General features: G+C 41.6%; 1 protein-coding gene across 1 annotated transcript; it reads right to left on the bottom strand.

Moving 5' to 3' along the window:
- Positions 1 to 2204: 2204 nt before the first annotated feature.
- TTC38 (tetratricopeptide repeat domain 38) lies at positions 2205 to 23060 on the bottom strand. Its single transcript, XM_074168308.1, has 14 exons — positions 22983 to 23060; positions 19677 to 19754; positions 19131 to 19212; positions 18593 to 18764; positions 17426 to 17599; positions 15182 to 15257; positions 13884 to 14003; positions 10886 to 10945; positions 9487 to 9525; positions 8563 to 8644; positions 7479 to 7644; positions 5448 to 5607; positions 5085 to 5158; positions 2205 to 4276 (listed from the first exon to the last, which is right to left on the bottom strand). Exons 1-14 carry the CDS (start codon positions 23004 to 23006, stop codon positions 4183 to 4185), a joined length of 1401 nt encoding a protein of 466 aa, XP_074024409.1. The 5' UTR covers positions 23007 to 23060; the 3' UTR covers positions 2205 to 4182.
- Between the last annotated feature and the right edge of the window lie 339 nt (positions 23061 to 23399).

The raw sequence follows: 23399 nt of genomic DNA on the forward strand, positions 1-23399 counted from the left end.
ACCAGCTTCAAGGTAAGAGACCAAATCAAAGCGCTTTTTCCTGATAACCCACAGAATTTTGGAAGTCATTGTTTTTCATTCCTAGTGACTCTGAGCAGAAACCGTATTTGTTTTTTTCCTAGCAATCCTAACACTGCCTGCTGAGTTGTCACTAGCGGGCCACGTTTTTGACTGAAAACAGCCTACGTGTGATAATAGCACTTTGTCACCGCTGATGCTTTTCTTGGGTTTCTGGATTGGCCAAAAGCAGGTTATTGACTGCCCTGCTCTACCCGCCTCGTTCACTGGCCGGGTATTATAATCCGATTAACGGCTCTGGGGGAGTTCAACAGGCGCGGAACAAGCTTGTTCAGAAAAGGTTAAAAATGCATTTGCTAAGGGTACAGTCTGTGTTTAACCCACTAACTTCACCTTCTTTTAGGCGCAGCATTATAGGGGCTATACGTGAGAACAGATACTGCTGCTCTTGACTTTCGGATGCCTTGCTTTCCTGTCTTTAAACCGAGTGAATAACTACTGCTCGTGTCTCAAACACAGAGCCCGCAGAACGGCATCACGGAATGTGTTATAAGCAGAATTCTTGGAAATATCTGGGGGGGGGGAAAACCCTCTTAGGAAGTTTGTTGCGGCTCCTTTGCTTAACAACAAAGCGTAGGCCAGAGGCAATCCTCGCAGTCAGCAGCCGCCTTAGTCACGTCTCCTCCCTCCACCCCACCCAGAACCCTTCAAGTATTAAAGACAGAGCGTGTTTTGTGGTATCTGTGAAACGGCACGGCGTGAGCAGAGCTCCCTAGCCCCTGCGAGGCTCCGGGGCTTTGTTTTGCTTCCTGGCGCGTTCAAGGCCTCTGCAAAAAAAATAAAAAATAAAAAAATAAAAAAAAGACGCGCCGTTGGTGACAATGCTGAAAACGTGGAGGCTGTGAACGTGCAGCCGCGTGGTTGTTCTTTGGGTTCTTACATCTCAAAGACAAGGCGGCCACGGGTGGGAGGCTGCAAGACGAACGCAACGCCATTTTTTGGAAAAAGGACTTGAGGCCTCGGGGCAAGCCCGTTCACTCGTGCCAAGTGTTGTCGTGGCCTTTGAGACTGCGTGGTGGATGTACACAGGTAAGCACGATGTCTCCTCTAAAAGTCTTGGTCAGTAGCTATGCACGCAAGGAAGTTAAAGAAGCTGTCGCTTGCAGAGGCTCCTGCAGCTGACTGAAGCCTTTATTTTTGTATTTGAAAAGATCTATACGTAGCATGGTCCTCGGTGAAGTTCTTCCTTTCCTGTTCTGCTTCCCACTGAGCTACTCTGTGCTCAGCGCTGTACTGGGCGCTGGTGAGGCCTCACCTCGAGTGCTGTGTTCAGTTCTGGGCCCCTCACTACAGGAAGGACATTGAGCTGCTGGAGCGTGTCCAGAGGAGAGCCACCAAGCTGGTGAGGGGTCTGGAGAACAAGTCATATGAGGAGAGGCTGAGGGAACTGGGCATGTTTAGTTTGGAGAAGAGGAGGCTGAGGGGGGACCTCATTGCCCTCTACAACTCCCTGAAAGGAGGGTGTAGAGAGGTGGGTGTTGGCCTCTTCTCCCAAGGGAATAATGACAGGACCAGAGGAAATGGTGTAAAGTTGGGGCAGGGGAGGTTTAGATTAGATATTAGGAAGAATGACTTTACTGAGAGGGTGGTCAGGCACTGGAACAGCCTGCCCAGGGAGGTGGTGGAGTCGCCGTCCCTGGAGGTATTTAAGGAACGTGTAGACGTGGCACTTCAGGGCATGCTCTAGTGCCCGAGATGGTTGGTTTGTGTCTGTTTGTGGGTGGGTGCGGTGTGTGGTTGTGGGTGTTTGGTTTGATTTGGTTTTGGTGTTCTGGAATTTTTGGGTGTGGTTTTTTTGGTTTGGTTTTTTTGTTGTTGTTTGTTTTTTGTTTGTTTTTGTTTTTTGTTGGTTGGACTCGATGATCTCAAAGGTCCCATCCAACCAAATTACTCTGTGATTCTGAGCTACCTGCTTGTTAATTATTTTCCATAATGGTAACTGAAAACAGTTCAGCCACAGCATGGTAAAGCAAGACAGAATGATTCGAGTATGTCAGCTAAAAATAAGGGGAAGATAAGGCAGAAAACCAGAAGATCTCATCTATGGGCAAAATGTGTAGTACTAGAATGAAAAAGCTTCTAGTCACGTTCATGGAAGAAAAGAGGACACATACTGTTACGGGTTTATGAAATTAAGCTGAATAACCCATTTAAAAGCTTCATGCGTACAGGCAAAGAAGTCATATACTTGCTGCTCAACTGAGCACTCTTCGAATTTATTGATGTAAAGCAGCCAAAATTCTCAACCACATTATATCAAAAGTACTACAAGCGTCATCCTTAAATTTGTGTAGCAACGGATCCCATAAACTACAAGCGTCATAAACAGCCCCCAGATTTCTCAGGCTTTTGTTCCCTAATAAGGTTTGTTACATTCCTTGAGTAAAAAAGCTACCTGGTGAAAGTCATTGCTTGAAATGCGCCGATTAAAATAATGGGAAAAATGTAGGAGAAGTTCGGCACAGAGTGAGCCCATCACAGACACGGCTGGACAGCTAAAGCAGCGATGAAGCTGAAGAACAGGTATCTTTGACTGTGTGCAGGTTTCAAAAGGCTGCACACAAGGATGCAATACCCTTACCTGGTTTCAAAAATTATCCCTGATTTCAAATTAAACTTTTTTTTTTTTCCTCAAGTGAGGGCTGGCGGAGGAAGGGTTGCAGCAAGGCACTTCCACATCTTATTCCTCTATGCAGGAACTCCAGGGGTAGTGCAGGGCCAGCTACGAAAGTGTTTTTTTAGGTCAAAAGGAAACTGTATGTGGGATGGGGCTGCTGTGGGACATGGGGAAGAGCCCGAGCCAGACAGGAAGAAGGGGCAGGTGTTTGTGTCTCAGAGAGCTTGCAGATGTGATACCAAAACCAGAGCTTGGGCAGTTGAAGATTGTGGCGTTTCCATTCGGATAAAAGAAGAGGCATTAGTTCATTTTTTGGCTTGAAATATCATCTTTCCCTTCATTAAGGATTTCTGGGTTACTGTTGCAAGGCAATCTGTTAGCTCAGCTACGCTCCAGGAATCCAAAGGCACCAGAATTTCACAGAAGTACATGGCTCATATTGTGCCTCTTTTGCAGCACCAAAGTTTGTCACATCACTTGTGCCGGGACAAAGCTTTGTATCAGTTCCCCTTAGCTCTTTTCCTACGGCAGAAGCTCCCTTCCAGTCTTCACCTCCTCTGAGATAGCCCTATAAAGTGCACGCTTTAACACTGGTTTTAAACTTTACTTTGGTAACACGCGGGGACTCGTGCTACTGAGTAGTAAGACCTGACTTTCCAAAGGCTCAGGTAAGCACAAAGACACCAGTCTAAACTACCATTCAGAGATGGCACTGTTTTAGCTGAAATCCAGACTTTTGTTTTCCTGAAAGATGTAAAAATGCCAAGGGAGTACCCACATTAGAATAGTCGCAGTCAGCTATTATCCCTCTTGTCGGGTTTCGGTCACATAGTAATTTCAGAAAGCTCTGAGGTGCTATATTGAATGGAAAAAGTTTAACATTTTATGAGAGGAAGTTTAAAAATATGCACCTGGAAAGAGATCCTGAATGCAGAGCAATCTGTAATGCCAGTCTCTGACTCATGCCTGAATGGACTGGAAGCTTGATACGGAATTCAGTTGATGCCTGTATTGGCTCTAGCCCCATACTTTCCTATTAGCCACATTTAAAAGGTCCGTTTGAATTACCCGAGCAGTTTACTGATTATTTAACATATTAACAAAGTAACAAATCGGGCCAATGAATGATTGAAATCCAGGCACTGTTACTGTACTGTATACAATCAGAGTCAGAGGGAACTTTCAGGAAAATATACCAGAAAAAGCAGTGTCCCGGGATGCTTCAGAAAGCTGTGCATTATCAGCAGGTTATCTTCTTTTTTCTTTGTGGAATCATCTAATCTACAACCTCCTGAAATACAACAGCTGTATAGTTTTTTTTTAAAGAAATCATCACCAGATCTCTGATTCATAGGGTACTCTTACCTACTATGAATCTCTAGCATGGTTTACTAGAGATTACTAGAGAGTAGACTGGGTTTACTCCCTGCGCCCAGTCTTTGATTGGAAAGCTTATTGCTCTTTCAGCTGAAACACAGAGGAACACCTTATGCCATTGAATGAACAGCTGCTGCCTTCCTCATGAGTCGCTCCGTCATTGGTGAGTTTGGTCTCATCCCATCACGTTCCCTCAGGAGGCACCTGGGTAAAGAGGAGAGGTAGGAGAGAAACGGGAAGGTGGTCATGATACAACATCAGAGATCACCAGCAGTATTCTTGTAAGAGGAGGAAAACGGTAACCAAAAGGCCTGCAGATTTCCCTTATTTGGCCTTGGTGGTCAGTTTAGGCAGAACAGCATTCTCCTCAGCACTGATAGAGACTGAACGTGAGCACTCAGAGATCAGAGCGCATGGAAGAATAATTCCGATATTTCGTTTAATTTTCATATATTTCAAAGAGACCTCGGGAGGTGAAGAGGCAAGGCTTCATATTGGCCCGAGGATCCATTCTTTAAAGAGCGCAGGCAGACCCCGTCAATACGTTTCAACAGAACTCAATATGGGTCAATGAACAACATCTATGATTTTTACCCAACAAGGTTCTTGTGATTTGTAGTAAGGCAACCTCACAGATCAGGCTCTCCACGTCTTATTTACCAATAAAGCGCACGTCATCATTAGGATATACTTGATTTTTTAGCAGTTCACGGACGTTTAGCAGTCCATTAAGTAAATACACTGAGGAACAGGCAGGAGGCCACATTTTAAGACAGAACCATTTGAAAATCAACTGCCCTTGAACAAATACAGATCATTCATCCAGACTGTAAGACTGTACTTTTGGAACTGGAAGCTATTTTACTTTTTAATCCTAGTTAAATGTTACTACATTTAACACAAATGCTTGCACATAATTTTAGCCTTAATTTAGGGGTTTGAGTACACTCACTACTCCTTACTTTTAGTAACAGTACTACTTCCACAAATCCTCATCAGGAAAAATGCTCACCTTGCAAGGTTTCGTTTGGCTTGTGATTTAGAATTTAAAGCGGCATGAATCAGTAACTGGCTGAAAATATCTCTCTGAAAAAAAAAAAAGTCAGCAAAAATACAAAGTAATAAGTAACTTATAAAATATTGCTGGTTACAATGTCTCGTTTACCAAATTATTAAAACCAGGAAGGAAACATGTCACCAAGAAAAATTAAATAGCTAACTGCTAATAAGTGTTTGCAAACAGGATTCAGTCAACAAGCAGAGTTTAGCTTTTCACTTTCTGAGAATGAAGTGGTGTTAATACTGTAAGTGCCTAATGGAGGCTACTGGAAGAGGATTAAGTCGTATCAAAAAGTCTTTTCTTGATCTCCTTTACCTGAGCATTACTGCCTCCTACTTGGATTAGTTGATAACGGATTGGGTACAGCAGGTCTACAGCTTTATCACAATTCCCATTTTCAAACTCTACAAAAGCCTGGCACAGCGGCAACCCCAAACTGGGAGCCAGGGAAAGCTCATGGTCTTCACAAGGTGCTCTGTAGAAGGAGAAAGTGGTTAACTCCTGTAAGTCAAGTTATAAATATGCATATTTTATTGCTAGTCTGTCACTGCCTGCAGATATTTGGTTTTTTCTACAAAAAAAACCCCAGCAAACAGCTCGCCACACAGCACAGTGCCTCACTGGCTTTGTAATATAAACTCTATTCCCAGTGACAGTTCTCCAAGTCTGCTCTTTTATTCTAACCATGACAGACTGCTTTTAGGCCCACAAACAGGAATGGATTTTAGCTAGCTCTTAAGTTTTTTTGGTTTGTTTTATTTTTTTTTCACTTTTTTATTCTTAGTGCTCGTATCCTAACTCATTTAAGAGCAGAAGAGGCATATAGCATGACAATCTGCCTGCAGAAGGAAGTATACATTCTAGCAGGTATCCTTGCCAATATTAAAAAAAAAAAAAGTAAAAATACAAGTAACCAAACTGTAGCTCTTTGATCGATAGGCAAGACCTGCAGAGGACAACATGAAATCATGTTTTTCCACTGCTACAGAAGGAGCTTACAGTGATTAGATCTTGGAGGTGGTGTCATTTCCGTGCCAAAAGGCTGGCTGGCAACAAGAGGGCTTTCTATCCCAAGTAATATAAATTATTCCTGAGAATACAGTGTTCAATGCTATAAATTCCATCTATTGTTTAGAACAGATTTTTTCTGTAAATTTTGCAATTAAATCTTTAAAATTGAGGAACCTTAGTCACTGGCTTCTGTTTTGAGAGCTTGCAACGACAGCTGAGGGTCACACTCCCACACTAGTACCTTAAATTTACGAAAACACAGAGCATACCCTGTGCCCTCCTTCTTGATGAGTATTACTAATTGCTCATTTCTTCCACTAGGTCAGTGTTGATTTTTCAGTATGCGGTGTTGCCCTATGTGTTTATCATTCCTTAAACAAAATACGGCACCCTGGAAAGTCAGAAGCGCACAACAGATGTGCATGTTAAGTAAGCAGTTTGAGATAGTTAATGATGAAAACGATGAAACAATTCTTCATTTAAGAATTTGTTCCAGCTCTCTGAGAAAATACACACAGATGGAATTCACATTTCCATCTGTGAAAATATGCACATGATATCAACCACCAGAGAGCGCCGTGGAATACTTTACCAAAAAAAAAAAAAAAAAATATATTCTTGCCAACTTCAAATTTCAAAGGCTAGGGAAAAATAGCAAAGAAAAGCCAAGAATGACTGTTTTTTGTGTCAAGGTTTTATAAGTGCTTTTTTAACAAATACAAAACGCAACTTGGGTACCATTTAGCTGATCACGATACACATAGATTAATCTATTAAACCAATCATTAATATAATCCCTTCATCTCACTGTCTGTTTTCTCAGATCAAAATTAAGCTTTATAATACTTCAAACTACAGCTAAAAGTGTCCAGCTGTATTACTACAAAAGACTGAACACATAGGCCAAAGGAAGCACCGGGTGAAGGGATAAGTAGCATACAGTCAGTAGTGCTTCCCTGACGTGGTGTGTGTGTGCAGTTTGATTTACACTTACACATTTATACACTTACACCTACACATATTCACCATTTCCTACCTTAGACAAATCAGACACGCTTAAGGCTTGATTTGACAGTTATTTGTTTTCATAAGTACTCTTAAAAAGTTATTTTTTAATTATTTTTGATTGATGGGCATTATAGCTAGGAACAAATAGTGACAATTTCAGGTTCTCCTTCCTTCTTTTTTAAAGGTAGCAATAGATGCTGAAACAGAGGAAAAACAGGGTGTAGGGGGGAAGAAACTGTATTGCTTCAGCAAGCCAGACATCTTATCACCCTGAAGTTCAGAGGACAAAATATTTATTGAATACAATACTTTAATTCACTTGCTTACTTGGCAAGCTCCTGAAGAGTTGTTAAAAGCTCATCAGTAGTTTTGTGGTCTTTGGCTCCAAGTGAGGACATCAAGAAATGTACATCATTGAACAGAAGAATGTGATCTTTGGTGTGCTGCTTTGTAAGCTTGAGAACGTTGTTCCACCTGTCTCCAAGCTTTACACCTGATAGTAAATAAAATATTTTCCTCAATAAAAACACCACATGCAAAAGCATGACTTTGCAATATACTTTTAGTCAGCCAGCATAAATAGCATTCCTACTAAACTCAAGAAAACATTTCCTGATGTGGCAAAATTTAGAGCGCAATGATCAGCCTGGCATATTTGGGCAAAGAGTTTATTGACTGTCCATAATTTATAACCAATATTCTAAATTGCATTATGTGAGGTTCTGGCTTTATTACGAGATTACTCATGTCTTCTTGGAGATGATGTTCATAATGAACTGCCTGTAGCAATCAAATTATACAGAGTGATAAGATGGGTTTCATAAACAAACCCAATGCATGATTAGTGTTTCAGCAGAATACTGTGAAAATAATACTCTCCCCCCTTCATGAACTCGAGTATATAAACACTCGCAAGGAAAAATGCCACTTACTTAGGAGAGTGCACAAAAGTCAGAGGCTTATACACGTGTACTAGCTATTTCAATTAGTATCAAAATAGAAAATTAAGTATCTAAATTAAATTTACTTCAAGGAAGCTCTACAGCTTTTGCGAGGCTTATGTACTTGATTGTCCAGCCTCAAATCTCCAGGGACAATACAAGTGAATTTGTCAGAAGAGAAATATATGACCTATGCTAGCCTGAGCTGAATGGAATACCACAGTGCAGTGGCATGGAAAAAAAAAAAAGTCTTGGGAAGAATAAAGGTTATGCACATTATTGGGAATATCCCATTGAGACTTTTCTCAACAGCAGAATTTTCTTCCGTAACAGAAGATTTCTTCTGTAACACTGACCAAGCTTGCTCTGTAAGTATCTTTAAATACTTCTCCAACGTGCAAGGCAGGGGAAAGGAGAGGCAAACCTGTTCCCCTTACAGTTTAAAAAAGCATGGCAGGTGGATATCCTACCTTCCAGATGAAGCCTATACAGCATCGAGCAGTTATCTACTATATCCAGCATGCTTCCACTCAACAGACACCGGGGAGCAATCTGTAATCACAGGTATTCATAAGCTGCCCAACTGATGTGCTAGTGGGAACTTACTCAGATAATCAAACTTATTTTCGCAGTATAGAATTAATTTTATCTTCTTATCATTCAAAAATACCCTCATTGCAGCACTTTGCAATGACAAACACTTATATTGCTTTATTTGTGTTGTTTTTCCAGCTATGAAGTTAAACTCTGTAAGTATGGCGAGTCACCAAGGTATTTTAGTTTTTCCAAAATAGTACCATAAATATTACTTAACTTTTTCAAGGTTAGCAGATAGGAGTCTGCCCTGTAGCTTTCTTAATCCTTGCATTATTTGTATAATCCTTACAAAGATACATTATCCTATCTAATTTGATATTCCTTATTTACAAAGATTATTTTGAAATCCAGACAGTAAAGAACCATAATAATTTAACTAGGAATGAAAAGCATGCTTTTGTTGACTTAGTAGCTAACTCAGTTCTTTGCAAAGATAACTTGACTTCATAGGAAAATTATCTTACATCCTTTTAAAAAGCTTTTTTTCAGCAGGAGCATTTAGACCTACAAAGCACGAGCATGAAACACGGACAGAATGGGAAACAGTACCAACAGTGCCATTGCAGCTCTTTCAAGCACAAGTGTAAGAAACACTTGAACTATGTAATAACATGCGCGTCCTTTGGGCATTTTAACAGTTAAGAAACAGTTTCCCTAAAAAACTGTAACAACAGATGTAAATAATACATATACATATATGGCACACTGTGATAGGTTTCAATCTTACACAGAAGGAAGAACGCACGTATCATGGTCTTAAACACGTTCTCAGTAAAGAAAAAAAGGCCCCTACTCACGTGATTGTCATAAATTGTCAAAGCAGCTTCATAGTCACCCTGTAAAAGCAAACGAGGACTGCATGATTAACCAAAGACATACCTACAATTAATAGATGTCATAACATTACTTCACAACTGCCTCACGACTTAATCAAAACAAACCAAGTCAGAGAAACCCTGAGGTATTAAAAGAAAGAATGAAGCCTAAGATAAACCAGGATTTACTAGGCAAAATAATCAGTATGGCCAGGTTTCATTTAATAATAGAATCACAGAATCACAGAATGGTTAGAGTTGGAAGCGACCTTAAAGATCATTGAGTTCCAACCGCCCTGCCATGGGCAGGGACACCTCCACTAGAGCAGGTTGCTCAAAGCCCCATCCAGCCTGGCCTTCAACACTTCCAGGGATGGGGCATCCACAACCTTCCTGGGCAACCCGTTCCAGTGCTTCACCACCCTCACAGTAAAGAATTTCCTCCTAATATCTAATCTAAATCTCTCCTCTTCCAATTTAAAAGCATTACCCCCTGTCCCGTCCAATAGGTACCAATACTGGTGTTAAGTTACACATGAAGGAGAAAGACAAGCTATTACCTCTCAATTCTAATGTTCCTTTCAGGGATTTCTGCAAAAATTAGTGCATCCCACGGTGTATGCAAAAAGGTAGGAAGAAAAATAATTTTAAGCAGCCAACAAAAACGTTGCACAGGTAGAAGGTGGCAAAATAAACAAGCTACTAGACTGCTGTCGAGAATTATGCTCCTTCTATGTTAATAATACGGAACACAAGCAAGTTGCTCTGTTCTCAAGTACACTGCCTTCTTGATGATGTCACGTTTGTCACCCTACTGAATTGAACCCCACGAGTGCCAAGCATTATTAAATACAAGGAAATTCAGCATTGCAACCAGACAGGTTGGATAAAATCGCAACCATTTTTAAAGTGTTTCAATAGCAAGAATTAGTAACATTAATAATTAATAATATGGGTGACCAAATTTAGAGCTCCTTGCCTCTTCTTTATAGTCAGCAAATTTTTGGGCCAGCAAATTAGTACTGAATTTGGAGAGAATTTTGTCTAATTCTTGTCTGAAAATTAGAGATCCAAGTTCATCTTTCTGTCAAATAACTCTGCCAAGTGTAATTAGTGAGACTCTTTGATCTTCAAACATGCAATAATCTCACAGCGATTTTTCAACGTGCAAAGATCATGTAACTTTGACCAATGTAATTAAAACTTCTCAAAATAACTGTAATAAAGGACTAGCTTGTAAAAATGGCATTGTGCTGTTTTATAGAAACACCTCTTTAAACAGCTGGAAAAAAAACCTGTAAATGTTAGGTCTGCCTTTTAAATAGCATTAGATGAATGACCTATCTGGACAATAAAACACCTATGTGAAAATACCTCCTACCTTTTCAATAAAGTATAAAGCCCAGTGCCAGTAATTATGGCAAGCAAGCATATCAATGTTCTGGAAAAAAAAAAAAAGAAGAGAGTAGAGAAAATATTATTTACAAAATAACTTCCTATTTAAACATATCTAGTCAGATTTCTGTTTTCAGCAAAACTGAATACTTAATGAGACAGAAAAGACAAGAACTTTAAATCAACCTGCCAGGATACCTTCTCAATTGGTACGTTTGCTTCTTGCTCAGGGAGACGCCTCAAAAACAATGTTTCCCCCACGTCATTTTCCAGAGAAGAATTTCAATTGCCTCAGAATTCACCCTTCTGCAGCACTTTTTTTTTTCCTTAGGAAAAAAACCCCACAATCTATAACAAGAGTGAGATTTATCCTATCCAAAATTAAGGAATTGTGTCTAAAGTAACCTGGATAGTCAGTGGAGAGAGATACCCACTTTATGAGGGCCATTTATCCCATCCGTCCAGACATTCAGCTTAGACAGAGAGGAATTTCTTCTTTAACATATGTTATATTATGGACCAGATACCAAACGCATTGGCAGTTCACAAGATGAGATGAGTATTTGCTGAACCGTACCAACTTTGCACTGTCCTTTTCAGCAAATCCTCTTCCCTAGCCTGCACTTCAAGACAGCATCATTGCAGTTCACTTTAGTGAGCACACTGAGAATCGACAAACAGGAAAATAATTCCATAATCCTTTGGTCAAAATTGAAATACCAGAAAGGTTCATCCCTTTCCTCTCATTCTCTCCCAGTGCTGTAGTTAATGTTCTCACAAGTGGAAAAAGCATCTTCGTGAAAATGGTGACAACTGTCAGGAAGCACAAAGGTTCCTAGTGAATGTCAGAACTTTATGGTGCTAAGATAAACATTCTGGTAATCTTTACTTGCTTAATATTAAATCACAAACCAAACCTGAGCAACTGATGTAGTTAAGTGCTTGGCTGATAATATCAAGTTTACTACAATTCCAAATGTCATACAAACAAGAACATGGGATTACCTCACTGAATGAAAGAACCCCCTTTTTCTGCTGCTGATTTTGAGTTCTGAATGAGATTAAATTGCTAAAGGAGAATGAAGCTTGCAGGTTACTAAATAAATAAATAAATAAATGTAGGCTATGGGAACTCATTCCAACACCTCATGAGAAAAAACATTCCCATTTAATACTAAACAGCACTGTTTTGCCAGAGGAGACCTCTCTGCCAATTTGCCCCTTTTGATTTTGTGCTGAAATGTACGTATAAAACAAATGGCATCCGATTTTGGTGGAGGGTGGTGGAGAAACAAAACTATAAAGTAAAGAAAACCTGTAGCAAATCTTTGCCACTTATTGGGAAGGAGAAAGATGGATTAAAAACAACATAAGGAGGCCAAATACTGTGGCAATACAGGTAGATGATCCTGGTCATTAGATAAAAATTTAAAATCACCAGGCAAAATACAAGCAACTTTATTAAATCCCTGAGAGAGACTTGCTGTTTTTTGATGCGTTTACATTTTAACGCTCTGTATTCATGATGGCTAAGATGAAAAATATTGCACAAAAGAAGCGATTATAAAAATCACTATAACATCACCTGTCATAGATCTTAACTATACTGCGACAAGCACAAAGGTACATCAGACAATTCTACTTATTGATCTTGCACTTTATTACTTTATTTTAGTTGGATAAAGGCTGTAAATGACAAGAGGCATGCAACTATTTTAACAAAGGGTTCAAAAATTGATGCAAAAGTCAGTGATGGGGAGTTTTTATGGTATCACCCAAACTATCAGCCCCCTGTACCACCGTTTCTTTAAAACCAATAGAACAAGGGGCAAAATACTTTCTGAGAAATGACAGATATGAACCTCAAGCAAGGGTTTTCTGCCTGCACTTCCAAGCTTGGTATCTTAACTTAAAAAAACAAGGGCAAAATAAACAGTCCTTCTAACCTCATTTTCCAGCCCTGCTCTTTGGGTGAGGTGGAAAGGTCAGCTCAGATGACTCTAAAAATAGACTCTTACAGGTTCTAACAAATTCAAACCTCTCAGCCTTCTACTTTGAATATGACACACACAATCATTGGGAAAACACATGCTGTCCAACACAAATACAAATTACAGCAAAGGACCATATTACTGACTAATTAAGCTGTTCAATACTCTGAGAGATACTAAAATTTGCTGGGAATATAAAGCAACTCCAGTACCCCAGAAGAGAAAAAAGCATCATTTCGCTTTTCTTTACAGTTGACCTTTAAAAATCCTTCCCTATCCAGAAGCAAACAGATATTTTATGCATCTTCTAAAACCTCTTATTTGACTGTGTCGTTTCACACATCATCTCAGGTGCTCATGAAGAGCTTTAGCCAGGTTCCTCAAATGACTCTCGGTGCCCACCTCAGTCTCAGCAAAAAGCTTGTGAACATATCACAGGCCACTTTAGTTTTATACACCACACAATAAATCACATATATATAAATCATACACCAATAAATCACAATTTTCACGTCTGATGTTTCACCTGACTGTAAAAGGCCACGTGAAATACCTAATCAGTTCCACCAGGAAAAAGAAACTAGCAGGGAGGGCTGCGTGTGCGTGCACATGCATGTACAAACCACACACTTGCTGAAAAGAGTATTTATTACAATATTCCTAGTTAAAGTAAGGCAGTGTGAGAGGACAGTCTGTGTGAATCCCGGCCTACTGACATGTTTGGTGTTTGTGTACAGTCATAATAACGATGGCTTAAAGTAGTCTACAGTATGTGTCCCTCTAATACACCATTTTTTTCTGCCTCTTGGTTCAAAAGCAGCATGGATAGTAATAGTACCTCAAGTGATAGTCTCTTCTAATATGTAAAATTTTCATTGTTTGTAACATGTCTACAGATAGGAAGGAATTGCACACAGAGAAATCAAGAGTTTGGCTGGAAGAGATAAAGAAGAGCTAGAAGGACTTTTCCAGAGATGCTACAAGAATGTTTACCTTCCAGTTGGTTTCTGTTTCCTTCATAAATTCTAACCCTTTCTTCACCTCTGCTTTCATTTCATTTATGTGAGCTATAGTATGTACAGACCATGCATCTGTTTGATTTATCGCCAAAGCCTATGAGTGAAAAAAGGGAAAACATGATGAAGCTTGCAAACTTGCAAATAACAATATTTATCACTGCTGATATAGAAACAAGAGCCTACTTTTCACCTGATGCATGTTAAGTACATCCCTGTACCGTTCCAACTAACCACAGCCAGGAACTGATTTGGACAGTAAAGGAAGAAAATATTTATTGGCTGACTTCACTTCCCAGCTTCTACTGCATAGAAATGAATACCTGCAAAATACTTTAAAATGCAGGCTTTAATGAAGATTATCATATGATGTTTATTTCGCAGACGTGCATCAGTACCGGCCATGAAAGAACTGCATGCATAGGCATGGTATATTCCAGGACGTAGGGCATTGCAGGTTACCATTTCTTTTACAAGAACATGGCCAGCTCTGACTATTCAGCAAATTCCTCTTCCTTGCTCCAACACCTCCCACTAGGGTTTTAGGCATTTCACAAAGTTAGCCGTTAACTTCATAGACGCTCAACGTTAACTTCCAGTCTCTGTTGTCACTTTCAGCAATTTGATGTAACAGAAGTTTGGCAAAAACACCCATTAGAAATTAATTGTGTCTGAGACTCCTGGAGGACAGGGATAATCCTAAGGACTGGAGAAAGTCAAGTATAATTACTATCTTCATAAAAAGGAAACAGGCCAGCTAAAATTGATCCCCAGGAACATTATAGAGTTAATTGTTCAATAATCAAGAAACAAGCATCTGGGAAAAAAGGGAGAGGGAACCCAAACAGGATGGATTGTCAAGAGTGGATTACATTAAACCAATCCAACATTCTTTAATAGGAGTAAACAGCCAATTATACACGGGAGAAAAAGCAGATGGGATAATATATGGATTTTATACAGTGTTCTGACACCATCTGACAAGGCATGCTTATAAACAATGGAAGGAAATACAGTCAAGATGAAACTGCCAGGGTATGGCATAGATGTGGGAATCTTCCTAAGGAATAGTTCGTGAACTCTTTCTCTTCATAAGCATTCTCTTATGCAACTCTACGAGCGTTTCCATGTTGAGCTTTATCTCTTTGCTACTTCTACTAACAGCTGGGATGATGGAGCGAGTCAGTTCATGGCATTTGCACAAACCGCCACCCAGAGATAGGGACCAGGTTTAAGAACTCTAAAACCTTTTAGCGCTAACAACAGGCAGTTTACCTCACGGGCAAGCTCCTCAGCACGATCGAAAAAGTTTGTCTCCATGAGTCCAAAAGAGTAGTAGCCCTTCACGTAGCTAAGCAAAAGGGAAAAAAAAGTGCATCATCTATTTAGAACTAGATTTAAGCTAGGACTGAAAAAGCCTATTAGAAATAGCTTTTAACTCAAAATAGTCCTTACAATTCAAGTTACAATGATGGTTCAAGTTTGCAGAATAAAGCACAATTAGCTCATACTTACAGGAAACGAGAGGCCCAGAGACACCAGCATGGGAAACACTAACAAGATGCACATCACCAGTGTTTTGAGAACTGAGATCTACATCTTTGTTCTGTGCAGCTTTTAATTCTACCTTATATAATCTGCTGATCTCCATAACCTTTGCAAGACGCAGAATTAGAAAGCTAGGAGACAGTGCTGTCACCACAGTGATCTCAACATCTCAAAAGCAACACCTAAGGGTAGCCTTTTGCACTTGCTCCAGTACCCACAAAACTATAGTCAAGCAGTTTCATGTGAAGTAGCCCTTTAAAACTGGTTGTAAAGCATCCCCATTAAGCCACAAATGCCCAATGTAAAGGAAAATTAGGGCTGTTACACGCTCTTACACATATACCTGATGCAGTCATCTTAAGAAATATTTAACAAGTGATAGGACAAGAGGATATGGCCTCAAGTTGCACCAGGGGAGGTTTAGATTGGATATAAGAAAAAAATTCCTTCACCAAAAGGGCTGTCAGGCATTGGAACAGGCTGCCCAGGAAAGTGGTTGAGTTACCATCCCTGGAGGTATTTAAAAGACACGTAGATGTGGCGCTGAGGGACATGGTTTAGTGATGGACTTGGCAGCGTTAGGTTAATGGTTGGACTCGATCTTAAAGCTCTTTTCCAACCTAAATGATTATATGATTAACTGCTATTCTATTTGCAAATTCGTAGACTGCAAAATACCACAGGATATGTTTCTGCTTCTCAAAGTAAGCGTTGGGGTTTTGGTTTTAAACTCCTGAGGCAAAGGAACTACTAAAATGTGTGTGGCATGTTGCAACTGATTTATTTCATGGATCGAGATGAATAAAAGTTGATTTTATATTTTTTTTTCCAACATATGAATTCACATATAACTCTACATCCCTGTAAACCTGAGGACAAGGAGTACTTGCCAGGTTTTTATACTTCAAGAAATGCGTGGCATATGGGCTTTTCCTGTTGCTTTACAATTAAGAGGACAACAACTGGCACTTTTGTAACATTGTGTCCAGAAAAGTTTCTAAAAATGCAGTCAAAACTGCCAAGTCGTCTTACTTCCCCAACAAACGAAACCAGCATACGGTAGTAAAAACAACTAAGGAGTTTAGATTTTTCCGAGTTGAGGTAACACAACTGGAAAAATGAGACTCTTGACACTCCCCTCTGTGCCATGAGATTGTGGGTACCTCAGCTTCATTATTAGGTTAGCCTTCAGTCTGTATTGTCTGCACTGTTTGTGGCAGAAAAAGAGGAGAAAAGATTGTGCTGGATATGGAGGTACAGTGCATGGGTCTACAGCAACATTCATAAAGTATTCAGAAAGTTATGGTTGCCTGCGGGTTGTCTATTCATCTGTCTCTAAGGATATGTCTTAACTTAAAATTTAACAATTTTTTTTTTTGTATAAAGGTAAAAGCTTTCAAATAGTTTAGCAGGTCTTAAAAATTTTTAAAAATTATCCCAAGTAAGTTTTTATTAACTATTCACAATGGATTCAGATTATCCTGAATTAACTTTGGGAAACCAAAACTTTCAGAATTGAATTAAAAAATTTTTTTAAAAATTCTGCCTTCCTGTCAGTCTTCGCTGCACCAGCTGTTATGGTATACGCCAGAGATTTATTTCAGAACTACATTTCCAAGTTACAGCTTCCTTCCACTGACGTGCTCTATCACCCACAATGTGATTCCGAAGGAGTTTTGCCACTGCTCTCAGCGAGGACATGATTTTATCCTGTTTGTTACACGCCATGTGCCATATTTGACAGCAAAATTTACTAATTGAGCCACAGGTCGCTTAAGAAGAAACACTCAACAACAGCGTCAACAGGGATACAGGAGAGATGTGGTCAGGTTTGATTCACATCTAAGCCCTCGATTTTGTCTACATGTTTGTTTCCAACAGATCCTGCTATTTAGATGTGTCTGAACTCAAAAAACACAAAGTACGCGCACACCAGATAAAAAGTAATTTTCAAAAAGAAGCATGACCCACCTGCTTAGTGGAATATCGGGTGTCCAGAAAGGATAAACCCGGGCAACAGAATCTCGCATCTGTATCTGATATCCCAGGTAGAAATAAGTGTCGTGGGAAAATTTGAGGGCTAGCAGGTCAGTTGGGTGGCTCTGCAGAATCTGTTCCCATAGATCACAAGCTTTTGGAAGCTGGCTAGAAATAAAAAATTAATTTCATTGCTGAGAGATGGCACACATACCTGCCTCTACTGTTAGTTCTAAACTCATGCTGTTCTGAAAAATAGAAAATTCAACATCAAATGACTTTGTTTTTTTCCTTGAAGGAATTCCTTAGTCTTTTCGAAAGTAATAACGGCATTATCTTCACTGAGCGCCTTCTGGGAAACCTTTTGACAGAAACATCCTTGGATTAGAACAAGTCACTGTAACACACACGGAAAATGAAATGAGCTTAAAGCGTAAGTCTAAAGGTTTTCCTACAGGGCTGAACAGTTTTTACAGAGACCTACCATAATTAATATAACTTCACACGTGCAAAGACACCTTCCCTCTCCTCTAGCGAAAATCAAACCCATAGTAACAGGGCTTCAGTAGCTTCCTCTTTACCTTTGCTAAGAAGTACACGAGGCAAATCCACGCTCACCTGTTTGTTTGACAAACAAATGATGGAAGTGAATCATTACCCCATACCTTCTGCAGTGCACGTTCATCATATTGAAGGGAACAGTGGGCCTCTACACCACTTCTGACTCTCTGCTATCTCCCTATTTTACAGAGGAAATAAGTTTTGACACAGGGAGAAAACAGAAGAAAGGTCTGTTTGTAGCTCTGCTTCTGTGGATCCAAGTCTGTGTTATATTATATTGGACCTTACTGTAGTTACGCATTTAGTTTCCTAGTTCTAAAGCATATATTCCACTGAAGGAGCTGTGACAGCTTTAAAACAGAGAGTGCTTAACGATGTGAAGCAGTAGCAATAGAGCATCTCCCCTCCTATGGTGCTGCTCACTAACTAGCCGTGGTGCTTACAGTTTGGAGAGATAAATTCAAGAACAACCACTGACATCTCACCCTGATCTTTTGCTAGATCTCAGCTAGTGTCAGGCAACACTAATACCAACTATCTCTTCCACCTCTGGCGGCTAAACTCTTCACAGTCCTTTAAATGGGATGACAGTGAACTTACCCACTGGCAAACATGTCCAGTGCTGATACATGAAGCTTCTCCCGCTCAGTCAGTGGCTGTGATTTTGAAAGCATCATCATCGTTCTCATTGCACTGTCCAGCTCTTTGTTGAGCCGCACTGAACTTCCAGTGCCGATCAGCTCCAAACCATTAGCAATGACATGTCCCATTACTACAGAAAATAGCACGTTACAACTTGAGCTGTACAGCATTGCAGGTAATTCATCTCTACGTACAGACGAGGCGGGGTTGCTTGTTTATTTGGAGCAAGACTTGTACACACGGGGGTCAGGAAGTCTCATAAGCCTAAAGTTTTTACAGGCTTTTGATGATAACCACTTGAAAAGACTTGAAATGAAAAGAAAAAAAAAACAAACGAAACCACACAAAGCCATCCCAACCTGCTCTAGACTCTGAAGAAGTTTTACAGAATTCTATAACCCAACACTTTGTTTAGGCAAGTGGGAAGTAAGTTAAATACCAAGACAGAAGGTATTATCCAGCACTTTCCATGCTCAGAATTAAATGTTGTACTTACCAAAATTTGGATCTGCTGCTTTTAACTTCGAGAGACACCCCTCAATACCTCCAAGGCTCTCATCATTGGCCCAGGTTGCGTACTGTAAGAGAGACAGAGAGATGGTTGAGGAATGCCTGGTGATATTGGGCTTTTTTTCAATGTCTCGTGTAAAATCCAAAAGCAAGCAAGACAAATGGCTAAAAGACAAACTTTGGATTTGGACAGGGTCAGCATAGTGGGAAAACAGAAAAACTGTTTTCTTTAAGGTAGCTTGGCCACTAGCAGCACTAATAACCATGGATTTCTAGGTGGTTTATGTCCACTGGTTGATTCTCCCACGTCAAGCAGGATGAGTACACTGGCTGCAGTTTTCCCCACAGCTGCAGCATCCAGCATAGCCCTCTGCTACGAGGTTTTTCTGCTGCCTGCTAATGGCTGAACTCTTTTAGCAGCCTGATTGTGAGGCTCTCCCAGTTGGTAAGAAATTTAAACATTGACTACAGCAAAGACTGTTTCATGCACAAACCCCTTCAAATCACATTTTCTTACACTTTTTGGTCATACCTGGGTCAGCGTAGCATCAAATAGTTTACAGGCTTCATTGCTAGTAGTGGACAGGACAAGTCCAGCATCCTGCCAGGCCTGCACAATAAACAAATAAAAACCTGCTCATTTTACACGCTCATTTTCCAGACTACGCCAACAGATTTTCAAATTGATGGTGTTTTGATATTTTCGTCAACTAAGCCTTTTTTTTTTTTAAAAAAAAAGAGAAAAGCTGGAAGGACAATGTAAGCAGATACACAAACAGTTGTAGTTACATCTGAAGACTCAGTAAATTGGGGTTAACAGTGGGAATAAAGAAGCAACAAATTATAAAGTGTAACAGAAAATCTTGATGGGTTACGCATCTCATAATGAGACTAATTCTTAATTCATTAGAACTCAAGTTTTGGCTAGTGCCCTGCTGCCGACACATCTCGTGTGAAGCAGACACGTTAGAATAAACCCCTGTTTTCTTATAACTGAAATCAATACCTTAAGTAACTTGTAGGCCAAATAGCCTGAGAGAGCAAATCCACCGAGTCGTTGGAGTTCAGCCAACAAAGAACTTGGATCACAGGCTTCTACACAAGCCTTATGAAAGAACAAACATGAGCATTTGATAAAGCCAAAATGCAGAACAGAATCAGGCTGCCACAGTTTCTTAGCAAGCTGTGTAACAGTGACTGAGGTGCTCCATCTCCTGGCTAGCTGCCGGAGAATGAAAAGAGTTTATAAGGCAGATGTGCAGTTTACTCAATGGTGGAATTAAGCAGCAGCAGCTACAGCACCCTGGTTCACGGCTGCCTCCATTACTGCTCACTTAAGTGACTCAGGCAACAAAATGAAAAATCCAATGCCTATTTCAAAATGCCTACAATGTGGGTGCCTACAGCAAACAGGCATGTAATCTCTAGTTGCTTGCAGGCCTTTTCTCCCACACAGTATGGCCACACAGCCACAAAGCCTGTCACCTAACAAGCTGAGGTGCTTCACTTGGCAACCCATTCATGTATTTTAATAACATCTGGGTTTACTTCTACTAAACACTCTCCATTCAGCATTCCTTTACCATACCCATCACTGCCTCAATAACCGTAGGCTTCTCAAGCACAGTCTTACATTCAGCACACCATATATATTCTTGCTTAAGTATACCCACATTTGAGGAGCTGCCCCAATCACTTCAGCATTACTTTTATTCCAGTACACAGAACACACAGGATAGACATAAAAAAAGACCTAGGGCAGCCAATTCAGACTCCTCCTAATGGGGGATCAGTCCTCGCAGATGCTGCAAGAATTCAGTTCATCTCATTTTACACTTTAGGTATCTCCTGGTCCAAATGACCCAACTGTCAAAAATGTTAAGTAACCAGGCAAAGACACCTACATAATACTATCCCAAAGCTTTGCCACTGTGATTGGATTAAAAGCTCACATTCCAGCAGCTCAAGCGCTTGCATGTTCAGTTACAAGCCTGAAAGACTAGACTGGAATGTAAAATTACAAATTTTCTTTACAATCCATGCTATATCCAGAAATAGTGTAAGAAGAAAAGTCAAGAGGGTAGCCAAGTTAGGCCTGCTACTTACAGGCTGCCTTTCAAGGCGCCCTGCAAAATAGGCCACAAACCACTTTCATCTTTAGTTGTCTAAAACAAGCTCCATTTGAAGCAGCTCTCTATGTCACTGACTGTTTTGCACAACAGCTCGAGGTATTTGCCAGGTAGAAATTGTCATCCCATTCGGAGGGGATTTGTTAATACCAAGATTCACTGGAATGAAAACGTCTGCACGAAAGCATGAGAAAAACAAGCAGAACTAGGGTTACTGAAAAAAAGGCCTGCATCCATCACGAAGGACGTTGCTGATCTAGTTGAGGTACATGCTGTTTCCATCCTCTAGAAAGCCTCTGCTCTGCCAAGGCAACTCACCCCTTACTGGAAGATTCCTGCTCTGGCAACAGGAGGATGGCAGCAAGGCTACCATGTCATGTATGCCACTACTACTCCTGTCGGCATGCCGGTAAAAGAGACTGCAGGGAAGAACCAGCCTGTAACAGCTGCTGGCTCCTAAAAGATCTGTCCTAAAACTTATCTGTTGTTGCCAACCAAGAACCAAAGAGCTACAGGGAGTACAGATGAGCCAGCACCCCTTGTCCTCTGGGTCGTACGCAAGTGGTCCTTCCCAGACTACTTGGGACACTCATGTCTTGGGGGCTTGTCTGTACTCAGGTATCAGACTGTGACTGAAGAAATACACCAGAGGGGGGTGCAAGCAGGTAAAAATCAACCTGGAGAGTTTGTAAAACAGTTATCACCTCCCATTTCCATACACGCTGCCTTTGAATTCTGTTACGCTAACTTCCCACCACCTTCCTCTCTAACTCCAGAAGAGACTCTTCTCTGTGATGCTTCTTGAAGCGCCATGGCCTTGGCTCTTCTTGCTGCTTCTTGGCAAGACCAAAGCCTTGCCCTTTTCTCCTGCTTTAATATGAGAGTTTAGTCACAGGATCTGGCAACTCTTTATTTGTATTTTTGTTCCTGCTAGAATCCCAGCTGGCTCTGAGGAACCTCTGCTCTTTGCAGTTTGCTGTTAGCACATCCTCTGATACTCCAGTGGCAGCCCTCCAGAGTTCAGGAACCTACAACACTCTCTCAGAAGATCTTCAAGGCTTCTTTTGCTACCTCCTCCTGCCTAATTAACCAAAAAAAAACCAAAAAGGAGTAGAGTGAACTTCATCAGGAAGAAAGCACGCAAAAGACTAATCAGTAACCAGCTCCTGCAGACAGATTTTGAACCCTTGGACTCGAAGCTGGTTTAGAGTTAAAAGAAGGAGGCCCACAGAAAGGGCAGGCCTGCACTATGAACGCGACCCAGAGATGTTCAGGGACGAGTTTGCTTCCCCCGCGGAAGGGAAGGCTGCAGCGACTCATCCCCCTTTGCAGATCCCACCAGCAGCCTCACCCCACCTCAAACCCACCCCGAGTGTAAGGGTTACTGGGGGGGGGGGGGGGGGGGTCTCAAGGGGACCAGCTCCCACAGAGGCCTCACCACACCGGGACGGCCTCTCTGCGCCCTCCCGTCAGCCTCAGCCGGCTCGGCTCAGCATCCCTCCCGCCTCAGACCCAGCAGCCCCTCTCCCAGCCGGGCTCTCGGAGCCTCCCCAAGGCCCACACGGCCGCACACCGCTTCCGGGCGCCCGGCAGGAGCAAGATCCACGGGCAGAGCGGCCGCAGTTCCCCGCGCTGGGTCCCTGCGGCGGGGCCGGGGAGGGTAGGCGGGTCGCCTCGCCGTCCCGCTCCGCCTCAGACCTTGCCCTCACCTTACAGTCTCTCAGCGGCGCCATAATCCCCCAACGGCGGCGGCTCCGCTGCCGTCGTCGTGCGGCCCCGCACCTCCCGTCCCTGAGGGAGGAGGAGGAGGAGCCGGGGCCGGGCCAGCAGCGGGCGGGGCCGTGCGCCGCCCGGCCCGTTGGCAGCGGCTCCCCGCCCCTCACACACCGTGGCTCAGAGGGGGGGCTGCGGTGCTGGGCACGGATGTGGTTCGTGAAGGTTATTGGCCCCGAAACGCTTGTTTATGGTGGCATCGGGTACATCCACACACGATCCGCTGTTGCTGAAGGTAAATACCTTTCTCACCAGCCGTGCTCGGGGAGGAGGGTGGGAAGCAGCCACTGGTCTCCTTGGAGCCCTTCTCCAGCAGTTGGGACACCCCAACTGTCAACCTCCATCAGGCTGCA

Source organism: Numenius arquata, chromosome 1, assembly GCF_964106895.1.
Source record: "Numenius arquata chromosome 1, bNumArq3.hap1.1, whole genome shotgun sequence".
Taxonomy (NCBI): Eukaryota; Metazoa; Chordata; class Aves; order Charadriiformes; family Scolopacidae; genus Numenius; species Numenius arquata.